The 20,877-nt window shown below is 34.7% G+C and overlaps 1 protein-coding gene across 2 annotated transcripts; it reads left to right on the forward strand.

Moving 5' to 3' along the window:
- Nucleotides 1–1,616: 1,616 nt before the first annotated feature.
- Nucleotides 1,617–20,077, forward strand: LOC106151224 (gamma-butyrobetaine dioxygenase). 2 transcript variants are annotated; one of them, XM_013524353.2, is made up of 7 exons: nt 1,617–2,163; nt 13,806–13,997; nt 14,927–15,072; nt 15,537–15,642; nt 17,692–17,891; nt 18,093–18,259; nt 18,631–20,077. In XM_013524353.2, the coding sequence occupies exons 1-7, from the start codon at nt 1,759–1,761 to the stop codon at nt 18,786–18,788; spliced, it is 1,374 nt and encodes a 457-aa protein (XP_013379807.2). In that variant the 5' UTR covers nt 1,617–1,758; the 3' UTR covers nt 18,789–20,077. The 2 variants fall into 2 exon arrangements, with proteins under 2 accessions (XP_013379807.2, XP_013379806.2); XM_013524352.2 differs by lacking the exon at nt 15,537–15,642 and adding an exon at nt 16,594–16,702.
- Nucleotides 20,078–20,877: the final 800 nt, after the last annotated feature.

The raw sequence follows: 20,877 nt of genomic DNA on the forward strand, positions 1-20,877 counted from the left end.
CTTCGAGTTGTAAGAACAGGCTACCTTACAATTGCAAGAAAACAATAAAACTTGAGACAAAAGAAAAAAGAATAGTAGGTATATAATTAAAACTAAGGCAACAAGGAGTCAGGTGTTTCAAACAGTCAACCTCCTAAATAGTTATGAATTGTCGACACATTTACGGAAATTTGGATGAGAAAGATGAGCACCTTTTTATCTTGATTGAGTTTAAAGATGTGGACAGTGCTGTCAACAAGATACATGTAGGCTATATTGGAGGCAGTGAAGACGAATCAGACAGATGAAATCATCAGAGCATCGAGTATGGGGCGTTGAAATGTCGATCAATAGATGGAGCATTAAAGTCTACTGTGCTTAAGATGGCTACTATGGTCCGCTGGACGCGACGTGACATGAATGTAAGAGCACGTCTACCCTCTACCAGGACCACATATTGTTTTTTCACTATAGATATGTCTCTGGCTAATTCATGCACGATCCCTGCTGCTGCGCTGGAGAAAAGTGCACATAACTAACCTTCGGCCCTGGTAGAGGACAGATCACATACATGTAATAAGTTGTGCCTATGCATTGCTCACTGAATAGCTGTTTGATCAGTCATTATTTTGAAATGTTAGCGATTCATTTTCTTCTGTTTTCGCCCTTTCCATATCTTGGTCGACCACACTGGTGACGCTGTGGTGGACGAATAAGAGATCATTTTCTTTTACTTTAAATTAATACTTTTTATCCAAAAGAAACGTCCACCTGTATTTGCATGTATCATTACCTCCGCCAAGGAGGTTATGTTTTCACCACTGTTTGTTTGTTTGTTTGTCTGTCATCAACATAACTCAAAAAGTTATGGACCGATTTTGATGAAATTTACAGGGTAGGTCAGAAGTTGGCCAAGGAAGAGATGATTAGTTTTTGGTGGTGATCCGGATCAATAATCAATCAATAATCAAAAATCAATCATCAACATAACTCAAAAAGTTATGGACCGATTTTGATGAAATTTTCAGGGTAGGTCAGAAATGGGTTAACTTAGAAGTGATTAGTTTTTGGGAGGGGGGTTCGAAAGAACTGCCCCTTTTGTCAGGAAAGGTCCATTTTGGGTAAAATTTGATCTAGGTACACATGAGTTTCATTGTAAAAGGTCCACTTTTTCAGAAAAAGGACCCCCCCCCTTTTGAATTTGCTGGCTACGGACCTGCTGTGCCATCTCTGTCCTTGTTTCATATCGACATTACGCCATATTGAGGCATATTTATCCATAAGAACAGAGAAAATTGAAAAGTTGGTTTACGATCAACTTTTTTCCCAATCTTATTTTAGGGGTGAAGAAATGTCGAACCCACAGCAGCATTTAGTTTCTAACTCTTATTTCTACCAAACCTACATGTATTAGCAATGCTGCTTATGCATTTTTCAGTTAAAAGAACTGGTGAAAAAATTAATAATAATAATAATCATCATCATCATCATCATCATCATTATTATTATTATTCTCATTTCTCAAAATTAAGATGCGCACTCTTATCCGTAAACAGAGCAGCCAACACAGTTGGTCACATTTTATAGGCCTAATCGCAACTAACGCAATTGCTAAGGTAAATAGATTTCATTCTCATTTTGTGCACAACCAACCTGCTCTCAATCATCAATGTTTATCCAGCCAGCGTAATATAAGCCCTAGAGATAAGAGTCGTCGGTGATGAAACCAGTTTCCGTGAGATTGAACCAGCTCATCAGGTAACAATCTGTTTAGAAACCATGATAGGTTCGATAAGAAGACTAAGCATTGCTGCAGGGATTTGGCCGAAGCGATGGACTTTGTGCAGTTCTGCTATTAAAAGGTCTTTTCAGCGCCCAAGGCCAATACAGGGAAGTAGCACTGTGCTTTCGAAATATTGGTTCTCTGGCCCCTTAACCCGCACACTGTCAACTATGGCTCAAGTGTCCTCTGCAGATGGTAGTCACTGTACGGCCAAGCAAGTGAAACTGAACGATGAAAATAAATGTGTTCGTGTAACGTGGGGAGACGGCAAGGAGGACGAGTATCCATATGTGTGGCTGCGAGATAACTGCCAGTGCCCCGAATGTTTTGTTTCTTCGTCTGCGTCCCGTGCCTTTTTGATGGCAAATCTAGACCCTGATGTCAAACCGAAGAATGTACAGGTACATGTAGGCGTGAAACTTACCTTTTTTTATTAATTTAATTTTATTTATTTATCCATTGTCAAAAGGCATATGAAACATGCAGTTAAAGGTCATGACTTAAAATTAAAAATAAATAAATAAATAAATAAATAAAAAGGTAGCATTCTGGATCATTCTCAATTTTTAAAGGTACATTGCACATGTTTATAAATTTCCCCAAGTCATGTTTTCTGTGTCTACATATCCAACAAACCTTATCTTTCTCAGTTCAGTTTTATTGTTAACAAGCTCTTGGTCAACTTTAATGCATTTAAAATGCATCAGCAATTAGTAAGCTTGCCAACTGATGACAGTTAATCTAAAAGACTATCAGCTTTTGATATGATCTAAAACACCTGAGGTGACTGCGAGCATCGCAACTATTGTCACCGAAGTTAGTAAGTTAGTCACAGAAGACTGTCACAGACAAAGAAAGATTGTCAAGGAGTGCTGCAATTTTGGTGAATCCCACGGCAACACACTGAGGCATAAAGAAAATTGCTCAACTCCGTTCAACACAACTTTCCTAAACTATTTTGTCTGTATGCACCATGCAGCTCAGTTAAATCTCATAGACCTTTATCCTCATTGTCATCACAGTACCACGTGTCCCAGATCTGTTGCTTCATTTATGCATATTGAGGTGAGGTTTACTAAAACGCTTTTTTTCTACTAATAGATTGTTTTTATCATTTTTAAATGGCAGGGATCGATTAAAACATACCTCTAGTGTATAGATTGAGTGCTGAATCTTCAAAATTCGAGAAATGGATTTTTATGTGTCTATTGTCCTTTAAAAAACTGTACATCTCAAATAATAAGACCTGACGTTGAGAGTTACTTCTGGAATGTACATTGTATAAGAATACTTGGAGTTTTAAATGGCCATGCAGTCAGCATAAATATGCCAGCAAAAAAAAATTTGCTTGGCACATTAATTGATAAAAAAAAAACTCATTCTGATTGTCTAGGAGATAGTAAAATTAAATGACAGTGTTAAAACTTTAAATGGTCCAACTCCCCAGGGACAGCCCCATTTTGAGGGACACTAAAATTTTGCAGTACCTATGTATGTATGTACATTCCTTTTGATAGTTCTACCAGTATAAATCCCCTTCAAGTTCCTCACTCTAATGGTCTAGGAAGAGATAGCTGTAATTGCATTGTGATTTTTTTGTAGTCAACCCTGGACCCCCCCCCCCCCCCCCCCCCACACACACACACACACAAGGTCAGCCTCACCCCTAGGCCCATTAAGATTCCAAAGGGCCTATATTCACATCCCAGATCATTCCCAGACTTTTCCATCCTTCCATCACTTTACCAGTCTAGAAGGAGAATTTACAAAAAAAAAAAAAAAAAAAAATTATAAAATTGGAATATTACACAATGAAAGGTACAAAGTAATGGAATACTTAGTGCTTTTAATTTGAGTAGATTTGTCACTAGGTCAATGTGATCGACTCAGATATTTGAGTCAGGTCAGGTCCTGAGCTGGGGACATTTTTGGAGTATAACAACTTTGAACCAAATAGATATTCCAAAATTTTAGGTTATTTTTAATTTCTTTCTACAATTAAAATAAGTAGTAGTACTAGAAGCTAGTACTCTCTTTAACAGGTTCTCTAAGTTTGTTTCCAGTGCCGGTTATTTTCAGTTTAAATTAAAGTCATAATAACTCTTCGTTTCGGCCAAAAAATGAATTTTCCTGGAGTAAACAACAATTTTCCCATACTTACCAATGATTAATGAATCCATTTTTACATTCAAAGTTAGTCCCTGGTTTTTTTCTAAAAAGTTTGGTTTTTTGTTAAAATCTCTTAAGAGATTTTAACATAGTATAGCCATCAGTGGAGGTCACGTGGTCTAAAGACAAGCTCAGATATCAGAATAATAGCTATAACTGCCGTTTTTGTGGTAAAACAGAATATATTATATTTCTATGAGTTATTCACAATGTTTTAATTGTGAAATATAGATCTCATACGAAGAGTTATTATCCCTTTAATTGGTTGTGTGGAGAGGACATTGGGGAGAGTCATTTAGGTGCCTTTTTCATAAATATTGTTATAGCCAGATTATTTTAAGTCAGCTGTTAAATTGTCAGTCTTTCAAATTGGACCAGTTGTGTATAGTCTGCCTGGTGGGAAAAGGGAATTGGGAAAGATGCTTTCAATTTTAAGGACACCAATCAGCTAGATATGTGTAGTTTCCCACGGATGATAAAATAATAGATCAGAACTCCACCACATGTAACATGATGTTACATCTATGTATGAGTGATAGAATGCTAACAGGGGGGTTTATACTATCTGCAGCCTACTGGTACTTCAAAGGCTGACAATTATATTTGCTACATTGTATCTCAGCTGTGTACATGTGCCCGTAGGTTTTACATCATCTTCATTTTAAGTTGTTTACATACAGTGTCCCCATGCACTGGTTATCTATATACCCTCATATATTAGATAATTGACCATAACTGTACCAAACCTTATCTCATTGACTTTAATGTACATGTAATACCCTGCAACATGCAGAATGATCTGAATAAACTTGATTGAGTGGGTGTGCCAGGACTATATCTGCAAGCTAGAGGGGTGGGATTGAAGAATTACATCCCATCTCCTGAGATTTTTGAAAGAGAAATTCTTCCATTTTATTCCAGATTGCTTTCACCATTGACAGACCTTCAGTAAACTTGCACACAATTCATTCACCTCACATGATGTATTCTTACTTTTATTTGGTTTTCAAGCATAGTTATTGAGTCCTACCATATAAACTTAACAGCTGTCCTTTAACATTTTTCTCAGCCTATTGGGCCTACGTGTATATACCAGAGAACTAAACAGGTGCAGGGGCTGATCTAAAGATATTTTCTGACGGTCTTCCAAATTATCTTTGTTGATCAATTCTTCATTTTTGACTGTCTTCCGACAGAAAGAATTAGATGCCTGTAAATGTTAACTTAAAAAATTTTGACGGTCTTCTGGAAGACCCAGAAAAAGGCCTCCAAGTCCGCCCCTGAAGTGGTACAATATAGATCGATGGACCAGTGACTATAGAAATATCTAGGCCATCCAGGTCAAAGAATTGTATGCTTTAATGCTGGTGCAGATGACCTGCTGGTAATAGACCATATTGTTGTGGCTACATTTGTGGGCACCAGTATATCAAATTAAGTTAATACAACATTGAAAATAATTGTATAAGTTTGCAGTACTATGGATCAAAGCATGCTTAAATGAAAGAAGGGTATAGGGACGCTCTTATTCACACACACACACGCACATGCACAGACAGAAAGAGAGAAAGGGAGAAATCAGTGTGAATGTTTGATATATACTGTACACATTGAATATTGTATGTTTTATATGTGTCTATATTACACACATTGTATGCTGTGTGTGTGCTCTTGTGCACACATTCTAACCGAGGACACACACCCGCCTGAAACCCACTAACCGAGGACACACCTCCAACCGAGGACGTCCTCGGTTGACATAAGCAGTGGAATGCATAAAGGGGCCCATTTCAAGTTAGGTGGTGAAATTTGACGCTATTCTGAGCCAGTCCTCGGTTATGCTGTATAGCGCGGGCCAAATTCCCGCCACGAGTGTATCAGAAATACTGTCCAACTTTTTGTCTGAAATCGGGCTATACACACGCGTCCTCGGTTGTGCTGTAAAGGGCGGACCAAATTCCGCGTCCTCGGTTGTGCTGTAAAGGGCAGACTAAACTGAAACTAATGTTATATCTCAGATGTCTATATATTCAGTAAGTTCATATTTTTAAACTAAAGGTCTTTTTTTATCAAATTAAGCTCTCCTAGGCCGTTACGTAACTACATAACTATCATCGCACTGTACATATTACGGCACGCTTCTTTATTAGTACAACTGACTTGGAGTGGTTTAAATAAAGAAGAACTGTCTGAATTTGTGGCTCACTCGGTAGATCTTAGGACCGACAATCTTTTGAGGGTGCAAGAATTACTCTGAAGTATCAAATAAACGTACCGGTAGGCCTACGTTAATTAATTTTCCAAATTTCTTCCCGCCGGTACGCTCCACTTTCACCCAGTACGCTTATTAATTTTTCAAAAATCTTCCACCCGGTATGTTTATTAAATACATATTGTACCGGTGGGAAATTACACAAGTACAAGTCACGCTTTTTATTTTCTTAAATTGAAGTATAATGAGAAGAAAATTGAGATCTCAACTCATTACCGACTGTTCTACCAACAGCACTGGAAAGTAGGTCAAGCGGAAGTCGCTCTCTGAACACAACAGTACATGCGTCACCTGATTTCAGTTCCTATAAATAGACGTGCTTTCCCTTCAACAGTGACAACTACTCATGTACATCGATCGAATGATGCAATGTCGCAAGGTGATAGGATCATATTTATAGCTAAGGAGGTCATTTCAAGTGCAGCAAAGACGTTGTGCCTGTTTTCAAACGTCAATTATTTCATGCCGATTTATGATTTAAACGATGTTAAATCACATTTCTATGTAAGATAAACCCTTAGGAGTTTACAGGTATGCAAAACGAACCTTATATCTGAGAATAAATTTACTATGAATAAGTATGGCTCTCGGAGGCGGCTTAGGTGCGACATATCTGGGTCTTCGGCCCCTGACGATTATGAAATTTAACTCATGGCAAATATATATATATATTTTTTTTTTAAATAAATTAGATATCCCGTTTTTAAGATAAATTATAATACTGAGTGAATTTTACCTGGTGAATTTTTTTTTTTTTTTTTTTTTTTTTTTTTTTTTTTTTTTTACAATGATCAATAGCTAGCTTTTTTCTTTCTCTTCTTCTTCTTTACTTTTATTTATTTATTTCATTTTTTTTTTTTTGGGGGGGGGGGAGTGGTGCAAAGGTTTTTTCCACCCAGTACTTTTATTCCATCCAGTACTTTTATTAAATTTCGAGATTTTTTACACCCAGTACTTTTATTCCATCAGTACTTTTATTAAATTTTGAGATTTTTTCCACCCAGTACTTTTATTCCATCAGTTCTTTTATTCGATACTTCAGAGTAAATGAAAAGGGTAAATGGATCGTCCGTAAACCCCCTTTACACTGAATGGGCCCCTGTCGGTCCATGTCGCTAACACAGAGCACACATATTCATAAACACCGCATTTGCAAGAACCGCTTTGTGAAATAAAAAAAGATAAGAAAAGACGCCCCAACAATTACGCGTCCTGATATATAGGCCTACAGTTCGGATATGCACACGGCAAAAACGATTAAGGGACCGTTCCCAGATCCTATCGTACTAACTATGGATCGATCTCTCCCAGAAGGAATGCTATATAAATTGCAATCAACGTAATCAGTGTGATCTGGCCAATTTTACAAAGTTGCTGTTTTTCCCTTTTCTCAGCATAATATTATATGCGATGCAACATTTTAAAGAGAACCGATAGGTCTATTTTCATGAAACTCACAGAACTGATGAATATTAGTTAAACGCAGGTCAAGTTTGAAAATCTTCATAATGGGCTGCTTTTTTTTTCAGAAAATTTGCTGTTGTTTTTGCTTTTTTCAGCATACATGCAACACTGTAAACACAGTTCAAGGAGAAGCAATAGGTCTATTGTCATGAAACTCACAGAACTGATGATTATTAGTAAAAGGGTTGTCAAGATCAAAAATCGGCATATCCGGGCCATTTTTTGTCAAAAGTTATGCTTTTTTTTTCTGCCATTTTCAGCATATAAGTAACACTGTAAGCACATTTCAGGGAGAACCAATAGGCCTGTTGTCATTAAACTCACAGGAGTGATCAATGTTACCAATATACAAATCAAGTTTGAAAATAGGATTGATTGGTTGAGTTTTGTGGAAGTTGTGCCTTGTTTTGATATATATATATATATAAGTGGTTTTCCTCAGATTTGATTGTCAGGCATGTTGACAGTTTCGTTATTGAACTAACTAGATATGTAAATATGTTAGTGTTTGTCTGAAATTTTCTGCATCTTTACAACATTGCTAGTTGATTATATAAATATGACGGTAAACATGTTATCATGTACTGTGTAATACAGTGTCTCCAAATGGAGGCAATTGGGTGATTATTTTCAAACGTTTTGCATTTTTTCTCCTTTTTTCATTGTACATGCAACACTGTAAACACATTTCAAGGAGAACCAATAGGCCTGTTTTCATGAAACTCAGAGAACTGATGATTATTAGTAAATTAAAAAGAATGATCAAGATTGAAAATCAGCATGACCAGGCCCTTTTCTTTCAAATGTTATGCTGTTTTTTTTTTTTCAGCATATATGTAACACTGTAAGTACATTTCAAGGAGAACCAATAAGCCTGTTTTCATGAAACTCACAGAACTGATGATTATTAGTAAAAGAATGGTCAAGATTGAAAATCAGCATGACCAGGCCCTTTTCTTTCAAATGTTATGCTGTTTTTTTTAAGCATATAAGTAACACTGTAAACACATTTCAAGGAGAACCAATAGGCCTCTTTTCATAAAACTCACAGAACTGATGATTATAAGTAAAAGAATGGTCAAGATTGAAAATCAGCATGACCAGGCCCTTTTCTTTCAAATGTTATGCTGTTTTTTTTTTCAGCATATAAGTAACACTGTAAGCACATTTCAGGGAGAACCAATAAGCCTGTTTTCATGAAACTCACAGGAGTAATCAATGTTATCTATATACAAATCAAGTTTAAAAATAAGATTGATTGGTTGAGTTTTGAGGGACTTCAGCTTTTATTTGTATATAAGTGGTTTTCCTCAGATTTGATTGTCAGGCATGTTGACAGTTTCGTTATTGAACTAACTAGATATGTAAATATGTTAGTGTTTGTCTGAAATTTTCTGCATCTTTACAACATTGCTAGTTGATTATATAAATATGACAGTAACATGTTATCATGTACTGTGTAATACAGTGTCTCAAAATGGAGGAAATGGGGTGATTATTTTCAAAAGTTTTGCATTTTTTTTCTCTTTTTTTCAGTGTACATGCAACACTGTAAACACACTTCAAGGAGAACCAATAGGCCTGTTTTCATGAAACTCAGAGAACTGATGATTATTAGTAAATTAAAAAGAATGATCAAGATTGAAAATCAGCATGACCAGGCCCTTTTCTTTCAAATGTTATGCTGGTTTTTTTTCAGCATATATGTAACACTGTAAGTACATTTCAAGGAGAACCAATAAGCCTGTTTTCATGAAACTCACAGAACTGATGATTATTAGTAAAAGAATGGTCAAGATTGAAAATCAGCATGACCAGGCCCTTTTCTTTCAAATGTTATGCTGTTTTTTTTAAGCATATAAGTAACACTGTAAACACATTTCAAGGAGAACCAATAGGCCTCTTTTCATAAAACTCACAGAACTGATGATTATAAGTAAAAGAATGGTCAAGATTGAAAATCAGCATGACCAGGCCCTTTTCTTTCAAATGTTATGCTGTTTTTTTTTTTTCAGCATATAAGTAACACTGTAAGCACATTTCAGGGAGAACCAATAAGCCTGTTTTCATGAAACTCACAGGAGTAATCAATGTTATCTATATACAAATCAAGTTTAAAAATAAGATTGATTGGTTGAGTTTTGAGGGACTTCAGCTTTTATTTGTATATAAGTGGTTTTCCTCAGATTTGATTGTCAGGCATGTTGACAGTTTCGTTATTGAACTAACTAGATATGTAAATATGTTAGTGTTTGTCTGAAATTTTCTGCATCTTTACAACATTGCTAGTTGATTATATAAATATGACGGTAAACATGTTATCATGTACTGTGTAATACAGTGTCTCAAAATGGAGGAAATGGGGTGATTATTTTCAAAAGTTTTGCATTTTTTTCTCCTTTTTTCAGTGTACATGCAACACTGTTAACATATTTCAAGGAGAACCAATAAGCCTGTTTTCATGAAACTCACAGAACTGATGATTATTAGTAAAAGAATGGTCAAGATTGAAAATCAGCAAGACCAGGCCCTTTTCTTTCAAATTTTATGCTGTTTTTTTTTTTTTTTTTTTTTTTTCAGCATATATGTAACACTGTAAGCACATTTCAGGGAGAACCAATAACTTAAAGCCTGTTTTCATGAAACTCACAGAACTGATTATTATGAGTAAAAGCATATTAGTAACACTGTAAGCACATTTCAGGGAGAACCGATAGGCCTGTTGTCATTAAACTCACAAGAGTGATCAATGTTATCTATATACAAATCAAATTTAAAAATAAGATTGATTGGTTGAGTTTTGAGGGACTTCAGCTTTTATTTGTATATAAGTGGTTTTCCTCAGATTTGATTGTCAGGCATGTAAACAGTCTCATTATTGAATTTACTAGATATGTAAAATGGGTTGTTTGACAATTTCTGCGTCTTGACAATATTGCTAGTTGATTATATAAAAATGATGGTAAACCTGTTATCTTGTATTGTGTAAAAAAAGTGCCAAAATGGAAATGAACTCGTATCATTGTAGTTTGTCAGATTCAATCATTCACAATGTTCGGAATGGAGGAAATTGGACATTTAAACTTGTTATATTGATATTTTTGCCATCTCAACAATTTTCTTAGTTTATCATGTGAAATGGCAGTAAACTGTATTATTTTATGTAAAAAAGTTAAAAATGGAAAGAAACCCATTTCAGTACAGTGCTCTCTTGTATACATTTAGCATTTTCAAAGTATGACTTTGGAGTTCCATGAACCTGAAAACCTTTGCTAGTCACATTTTCTGAATATTCATGATACTAATATTTTATTATAAAAAATTGATGATCATTATGCTGTTAAGCATTATATAATAGTGCATCAAATTGGAAGAAAGCACAATTTTGGGTGCTGCTGGCATGATGTCCTCAATTGTAAAATTGTGTACTGTGCAAGTCTGTATCCAATGGACGACACTTTGTGTTATCAAAATATAAAATTCATGATAATAAAAGAGTGCTAAATAGAAAATAAGCATTATGAAAATAAAATGTTTGAAAACGAATTTCTTTGGTCTTTTATTTTATTTCATCAGTATCCTTTCTTTTCCTAAATTAATTGATGTTTTATCTCATAATCTTCAATTCTAAAAAAGTGGCAAAGCCCAGCATTAAATATTGTATAACTGTTCATTTAATCATCACCTCTGGTGTTATTTTGGAATTTACCTTAAATATGAAAGAATTTCATAAAAATGTGAATTGCTGCAAAGTAACGCTATATAAAATTTGCTTTGCATTAAAAGTACAATCATTATTACATGTAGATGCATGCATGTCCTCGGTTGTAATGTGTAGTGTCTGTCCGTGTGTGTGTCCGTGTGTGTCCTCGGTTAGAATGTAAAATTCTTGTCAGCAAAAAATTAGTTTTTATAAAAAATTAATTTATAACATTCATACTTGAATAGATTTTACCCTAAATTGAATGTTTTTATTTTGATTTAACCAAGGAATAAGATGTCCTCGGTTGTATGGTGTTGTGCTGATGTCCTCGGTTGGTACACATAGACAAGTATATGTGTGTGTGTGTGTGTGTGTGTGTGTATTGGGATGGGAGGTACATGAATCCCTCAGTGTAGTGAAGATTATTATATATCTAGTCGGATCTCTCTTTCTATGAAAGGGTAGGATGGCATGAAAAAAACTGCTGTCTGACCTTAAAAATTAAACTGTTTATATCTACCAGTATGCTCCATATGGGTCATTTAATAGAGAGCCATTTAATATTGAAGAAGTACAAAACTGACCTTAGCTGTTGATTTTCACCTGTAACATTATTGCAATGTACATATTTTTATTTGTTGACTATAGCTCAGCATTTAATACTATTGTACCAAGCAAATTGTATTTTAAACTTTTGGATGATCTTAATTTTCCACCAGCACTCTGCGATTGGATTTTAGATTTTCTTTTAAACAGAAAACAGTCAGTAAAAGTCCGTTTTAACTTCTCGGACACTATAGTTTTAAACACTGCCACACCCCAGGGCTGTGTCTTATCACCTTGTTTATATACGTTATTTACCCACGACTGTGTGGCGAGGGAGGAAAATACATTTTTAATGAAGTTTGCCGATGACACAACTTTAGTCGGCTTGAAACACCATAATGATGAGATGTCATACAGTTTAGTAAATTGGTGCACAGACAATGACTTGATATTAAATGTGAGCAAAACAAAAGAAATGATCATAGACTTCAGAAGAAATCAGTGAAGTAAAAATCCATTGGAAGTTAATGGTAAAGTGGTCGAACAGGTTTCTAATTATAAATTACTAGGGGTTCAGCTGAATAATAGGTTAACCTGGGGCGATAACATCACGAAGCTATTGAAAAAGGCATGTCAACGAATGTATTTCTTAAGGAAATTGAAAGCCTTTACCAGGAATGTGTTTATTTTAACGAACTTTTACAGGTGTGTTTTAGAGAGTATTTTAACTTATTCAGTAACTGTTTGGTATGGACGTGCAACTGTGGAGGAGAGGAACAAGTTAGAAAAGATTGTCGAAACTGCAGGGATTGTAATTGGAACAGATCTAACTCCCGTCCATACTTTATATCTAGACAGGACTAAAAAGAAAACATTATCAATAGTGACAGACAGTTCCCATCCAGCCCATACCCTTTTTAAATTTTTACCTAGCAATTCGAGACTCTTAGCTTTTAAGGGTAGTAATGATTTTTAAATAGCTTTTATCCTTCGGCAGTAACTATTTTTAACTCTAACATGTAATTTTAATTTTCATTTTTTATATTTCAGTGGCGCTACTACAGGACAAAAGATTCCCAATTTTATACATTTGTATTTTATTGGCTTAATAAATTATTATTATTATTATTATACAGTGCATAACTAAAAATTTAATTAACATATTCACTGTATACATGTATAATTGTTACTGCATTGTGATGCATTAAGTCCTGTAGTCTTAAGTCCAAGCACTATGGAAATGTTAAGGTACCGGTACAATGTACGACAGTAGAGACTTTGACACTAATAGGGAGTGGAGAGGAATTAACAAGATTGTATAAATATGGTATGATACACATTATGTAATGCATATACTAGTACAGTACACAGTACCCAGAAGATTTAATTGTTAGTGGCCATGGATCAACCAACAGTGGGAAATTCCTAGAATATTTTCCCAGTATTATAACCACCCTCTAAGTCTTACATGTAACACATAATCAGTCACTGCTACATTGTGGTAATATGATTTAAGTGATGTTGTTGTAATGCACACACAAATATATACATTGTGTATATCCTTACTGGTCACAGGAATGAAAATTTAACCTACTACAGGTAGTAGTAGGTTAAATTTTCCAGGACATACTCTGTTGCACTGTTGAAGTCTGATTGCCTTACTTTGATACTTTGTTTACACATGCATATGTAAACAAGTGTATTTTCTTTGTCTTTAGTTGTATGTGCCTCGAGCTCTTAGCAAATAATATTTTAAATCCCATCAGTGATACATTTTTGCCTGTTAATATGATGCTTTTACATTTTGAAGAAGTTTTAGAATGCTGACAATTATGTATGGTCATTGCTTTTCTTTAAAATTCTAATCCTATGCAGTTTATTTTATAAAGGCTGATGATGATTATACAGTTACTGTCACCTGGGAGGATGGTCACAACAGTTCCTTCAAGGCAGACTGGTTACTGTACAGGAGTTTCAGTTCAGAGCAGCAGCACCGGCGTCTACGCCTGTACCGCCCTGAGTGGAAACACTGGGGTGCAAATGAAATGCAAGGAAAGATACCACAGTTTGCCTTTGGTGAAGTAAGCTTATTCATGTGTTCATCACTCAGGAGAAATAAAACCTATGGCCTCTGCAGTCAGGCCTTTTCTTTATGAGAAACATTATACTTATGATTAAATTTAGGAAAGAACCCACAAATTATTCAGGAAGGGGGTTGTGTGTGAGTCACTTGTGTTTTAGATAGGCTGGACTATATAGCAGAAAGCGAGATGCTTGGGTAATTTTGTTAATAAACTATAATAGTGGAGCAGTGGAGAAAACAAGGTGTTTCAAACTGGTGATTCCACCCTTTTAAATGCTGTGACAATTTCATTTTAGCAGATACAGTGTTTTTTATGACTTTTTAACAGACCAATGTACTGTTCTGTCTTCATTTAATGAGTTGTCAGTGGCTGTACCATAAAATATTGCCAGAATTCAAATTCATTCCTAGGTTTGCACATTATTTCTCGACACCTGGTCTCTTTTTGCTCGCGAGTCAGGTCAAGTTATTCCTTATTATGTATACACACTACCCATATACTACAGAACATATTATATGATAGTTGATTATAAGGTCCATATACATACTTTACTTTTGATAATTATTTCCAAAAACATAATTAAAAAAAAATTTTTGTACTCTAGTATGATGATTCTCCAAACAATAATGGAACAGTACGTTGGTCTGTTAAAAGTCGTATGTTAGTTTTTCCTAACTCATTCATTATTTAAAAAAGTTAACACAATGTATAAGTTAATCATTAAATATAAATAGTTTTCATGTGTGATTGTCTGGGAGTATGAAGCAAAAGTTATGAAAAAATATCCATCTGATATGCAGTATATATATATATATATATATATATATATATATATATATATATAAACTGTTATACATAAAATGTTTATATATGTATAAACTATATATCACATGGATTTTTTTTCATATCATATACCCACTTTTCAGGTGATGTCTGAAGATCGCAGTCTGCATGACTTCCTGCATACCCTGGATGTGATGGGATTAGTAATGCTGAAGAATACCCCTACTATGACAGGCCAGCTGGAGAAACTCGGCAAAAGGATTGCATACTTAAGGCCAACCAACTACGAGTAAATCTAATGTTTCTTTTACTGAATTCTGGCTGAAACTGTTTTCCACACTAAATGCTAAAATATTTATTTATTTATTTTTATTTTACCTTATTTTTAAGGAACTAGAAAAAACTGTAAAACAATGAATCACAATTGCAGTGAAATGATCTAATTCTTTTAATTTCTTGCTTGAAATATTTTTTATACCTTTCATTTATTTCTCTTTTTTTAAATACTTGAACTTTATATTAATGTGCAATTCCTTTCATTTGTGTGAATGAGATGTAGAATGGGGATAGAGAGAGAATTTCTGTATACTTGCATCTTGAGAAGTAGATGTGTTATCTCTTTAGCTTATAAAATGAAATATGCATGCTCTATCTTTTCATAAACAAATGGGCTGAAGCTACATGCCTACTGACACAACTCTATTACAGCATGTGTGTTATGCTTACTAACTGGGATATTTCATTACTCTCAAGGTTGGTATTTACGGTACAGAACAAGGTTGCTCCTAATAACTTGGCATTCACTGCCAAACGTCTTGGACTTCACAATGACCTGCCATTTTATCATCACACACCAGAGGTGAGAGGTCTTTGTAGTGCACGCTTTGATGAAGGCTGTCAGCCTGCTTCTGCTAACAGAATGCTAAATGACCACTATTCTAAAGGAAATTTTAGCAGTTACTAAATTGCATAGTCATTCTGTAGATACTAATCATGCTTGCATTCAAGATTTTTTTTTGTATCTAGATTATATGGCCAGACACTGTTTGGACATGTAGGTTTCATTTGCTGCATCTGTCATCGCCATCACTGTGAACTTTCCTTGTAAGCACCTTAAAGGGAAAAACAACTTATTTATCAGTCCTAAACTTACAGGTATAATTCATAGTACTAAAATAACCAAATTGGATTATTTTTTCTTGAAGTAATTTTTTTTGTGAGTTCTTCATTTTATCCCAAAAGGCATGCTCATTGTGTGAATTAGACTTCCCATACATCTGAAGCCCTGTGCTAGTTACATTTCCAAACATACACAGTAACAGCACTACATAATCACAGTTTTGTGGGGATTATACTGTTAAGCATAATGCAATGTTACATCGAAAAATACAAAATGAATAAGTAAATATATAAACATATTTCGTCCACTTTCATTGTTATTGAACTGTTTTATTGTTTCTGACAGTTTTGACATGTATATGTCTGTCCATGTGACAGCTATGCTGCCTTGTTTGGGATAAAAACTAGTGTGATTTATTAAGGCATATGCAGTGGTAGACAAATCCCCTCCTCTGCCCCAATTAGTAACAGTCAATAGATTAAATGATTCTTAAAACCCCTTTTACTTCTTGACATAAAATAAAGATTTTTTGAGAGACATGTTTCATGACAGCTGGTTGGTATTCAAGTAGCATATACACAGCGTGGAGTCTGCATCTGCCACTGCATTTGTCAACAGAAAGCAGGTCAAAAGTTACTTTGGTTGTGCTTATCCTAGCTTGAATCCAGATTATGTTGTGATTTGTTACAGGACGGTGTTTACTGTAATCAACAGGAACAAAAATGCCAATAACCTAGCTTATACCCGGCGAAGGCTTGGTCTGCATATGGATCTGCCCTTCTATGAATATTCGCCAGAGGTATTAGTCATGTATTATCAGATAAATTTGGAGAGAGATAAGCGATTAAAGTGATGTATTATTAGATAAATTATTCACGAAAAGACAATGCTTTATTGAAATTTAATGCTATGTTAATTGATAATGTGTTTGCATTGTCTCTTCCACACTTTCAAAACTTGTGCCCACCTAGGACCCTCCAAACAATGTTTCTTGGATCCTAGATCCAAACCCAATGTTCTGATTCAAGTTGTATTTCTTTCATTCCAGAGATGAATTATTGCAAAATTATATCTTGCCTCCGTGCTTGATCACAAATTTCATATCAGGTTTTCAGTTAATGCAGTTGAATGTTTTATGCGAGTTTATAGTACTGGTTTAATGTTGTAAAACAAATTTGTTATTCCCATGCCTTTGCATTTTGTGGCAGATCAATTTGGACCCAGATTAGTTTCTTTACTTGATCAGTAGGTAAATCTGAAAATAACATTGTATGCTACAGAAGGGTATATCATTTTAACATGATGTGTATGGTTGAGGGTACATGTGAATGTTGCCTGCAAAACTGCAGCTTTGAAATAGCTTACATTCCCATGGTTGATCCCGCCTGTGTACAGTTACAGAGTTATACAGTTTAATTTTTGTTTACTCATATATGTCACAGACCTTTGTACACAATTGACATTGAAGATGGGTCAGCACTTTTGTTCTGTACAACAGTGAATATTCTATGAAATAGATTAAACAGTAAAGAAAAAAAAAATTGGACTCTTTGAAAAGCAAGTAAAACCAGAAAGTTTGTAAAAAATAGTAAGATGTACCTTTAGTGCATATTTTATTAAAATTTAATTTAAAATGCTGATAGATACAATGTTATTTGACGCACTGATCTATATACAAGTGGTATTGTCATTTTTGTTGGTTCCTATGTATAACCTGATAGATGCCAGCAGACTTAAATGTGTACAAGTCTTCCTCAGTCATTTTATAAGTGCATATATCATATGTAGATTCAACTGCTGCACTGCATCAAGCAAGCTGAGGGGATGGGTGGAAGCAATGAATTTGTAGATGGACCTTACGTTGCCAAGCAATTGAGGGACCTTAATCCAGAGGCGTACAAAACGCTTACAATGACCTTAGTGGACTTTTACGATGTTGGAGAAGAGGCTTACAAGTTCAACTTTGCTTATAGATGGCCAGTGATAGCGTAAGTTGTGAAGTTTTCAGTGTTGGGGATAAAAAAGGACTTTGATTATAAAAGAAATGATGGCATTATTATTCTTTTGCTTTGTTTCCTTTCAGATATTTAAAAAAATAATAAAAAAATTGTATCACTATTATAAGACTCATTTTATCATTGATTAACGATTCTTTAAATATTTTAAGTAATGCCTAATTTCAAATTCAGTCTTGGCAGAGATGGAGAACCTGAGAGCATTTTCTACAATGATCAAGTGCGTGCCTACCAACTCAACATCCCTGCAGAAGAAGTGTATGGTTTTTATAAAGCACTGAAAGAGTTTCACAAACTTATGTACGACCCAAAGAACATTGTTGAAGTAAAAATGGAGGAAGGTAATAATTAAAAGTTGATAAGTTAAGTAAATCTTAAAATCTCTCCAACCAAGATGTTGTCTGACACTACTAAGAATTTTTACATTTTTGCTGTAAGTGAACACATTTTTATACTGGTCTACAGGTATATTAATAGTCATCAGTTAATCCACCAATATATTGGTTGTGTTGTAACCTGGTTAATGCGTCACATATTTTAATTTGTATAATGAATAATCTATATTTTATTTGCATTTAGGTTACTTTTCTGTCAAGTATTTTGACCATAACTAAGGATGACAAAAACTGCAATATGTGTTATCTTTCCATACTTTTTCTTTCCAATTTCTTGAAGAGTCGTAATGGTGTCAGAATTTTTTACATTTTCGCAGGTGACATTGTCTGCTTTGCCAATAAGCGGGTTTTACACGGCAGAACTGGCTATGAGAGTGGAAAGGGAGAACGCCATCTAGAAGGAGCATATTTCGATTGGGATGAAGTCCGCTCTCGTGTCCGGGTCCTCAAAAGAGACCTTAATATTGAACCCTGAGGGCATCCAATCAACAGCCCAGAAGGTCTTTTAAAATATAAAGCAGCACAATAAAGAACATTTGAAAATGAAACATTAGCTTTGCAGCTATTAGCCAACAGAAAATGAAAAGATATAACTTCTATGATCATACATGTCTAGTACTAATTAAAGTTAATGTGCCACTAGTAACTATATTATGTAAATGATTTGAACTACATTTTTATAATAATTACAAATCTAATTACAGCGAAACCAACTTTTTAGCCGATATAAGATGGAGGTTTTGACTGTTAGTAATTGTGTTAAACCATCTGGTTATTGGATTTTAGTTTCTTTTGAGGGAACAGTTTTTGTTTTAATTTTCAGAAAAGATCAGATGTAAGGTTCTAGCAGTTAAATAAGTTAAAGACAATAATTCTGTTTTATTACCCTTCGATATTTTATTGAATTTTTTAACCTACACACCAGATACAACATATTATTGGCTGGCATTCGGCTTCAGTGAAGAACCTTTTTGTTTTTGTAAATTGAATGTTTTTAAAAATAGTTTTTAAATTTTATTTCAAAATTTACAAGATCCAATACATCTAACATAAAATTAGAAAGATTGACTTGCAGGCAGACGTTGGTGTAAAACTGAATGAAGATTTCAGGCAATTTGTTTGGAATATATATAGTTTTAGAATATATTTTTGTAAATGTTAATGGCCCAAATTATCAAGTATTTTTGTAGGTCAGGTTTGCATTTCTTGCAGCAATACAGTATAAAGAAATTCAGGCGTTTGTTTATTTATTTTTATGTGAGTCATACATTCAAACTATACTTGATGGTACTGCCAATTTTCCTCGTTTCATTCTATGTATGTATATGTCACGTTTTAAAAAGCTTAAGTCTATTGTACTTGAAGAAGGGGGACAAAAAGAGGGCATTTATCAAGAACTGTGAGGAGAACCAAGGAAATATTTGAATTGAAAGTTTTTGACCGAGAACGACATCCCTGGACGTGAGGCGAAGACCAAAGAGATGACTCATCTTTGCCATACATTCTTTATGGCAGATAATTTTGGAGCGATGTTGTTTGTCAAATGCCTAAGGATAAAACGCTTGTACATGTAGCTATACTTGCGCCATTACTCTTATATGTAGAAGCGTATTGCTTGCAACAGTATTATTTACATATATATAATCTTTTGTTGACTACATATCCATTTTAGATCCCATTTTTGTAAGTTGGTGGAGGGTACAATGTAGTTTTGCAGAACCTCGATGCGATTAACAATAATAAATTTGCGTTTTATTTCTCCTATCCATTGCTTTTCTTTTTAATGTAGTCTCTGCGAAAATTAAATATGCCGTGGAGCATGTTGTTTTTTTATGAGTATGATTTTCTTGATGAGCACCAGATAAATGTTATAACGAAAGCTTGAGACTTAAAAATGCCATAATTACTTTTAGATCTTATATAAAAAGGCAGTACTGAAAGAAAATGAGAGAACACGTACATGACTGCATGTAGCACAGTCACGTGAGTGTGAAATATATCCGTGGGTCCTTTTGTAAAAAAATCCAACAGAGGAGAGGAAGAAAGGGAGGAAAATGACCTTTGATGATAGTAACAAGAGTCGGAGGAGACCCATGGCGACATGTTTTAATAACTGCTTGCAAATATCAACGTTAAGATAAAATGTTGAAGATAAAGCGTGAACTGACACGAGCTGGTTTCAGCCGATCTGATCGTCTTCTAATCAGTAATATATTTGGGGCATGAATACTTTAACCCAGTTCACACAGTCACATGTATAAAGTACATGTACAGTGACAGTGTATGCACCCATCTCGATCGACTCACGAGTATGAACACAACGAAGGAAAGTTGGGTTGTTTGCTGCATTTCCCTTTTTCTCACCTGTCGCACTCCAGTTAAGTACATATTAGTACACTGTATATATCCCTTTTTTAACCCAGTCGCATTCTTGCTAAGGTTTGAATCTTAGACGATTAAAGATTTTTTACAAGCTGTTCCTATCAATTGGACCATTTGAGACAACGTGTTTTTACGTTTGCGAATAGGAAATATGAGAAATGTATTAGCGCTCAATCTCAATG

Source organism: Lingula anatina, chromosome 1 (genome assembly GCF_051362555.1).
Source record: "Lingula anatina isolate TDL-2025a chromosome 1, LinAna3.0, whole genome shotgun sequence".
Lineage (NCBI taxonomy): Eukaryota > Metazoa > Brachiopoda > Lingulata > Lingulida > Lingulidae > Lingula > Lingula anatina.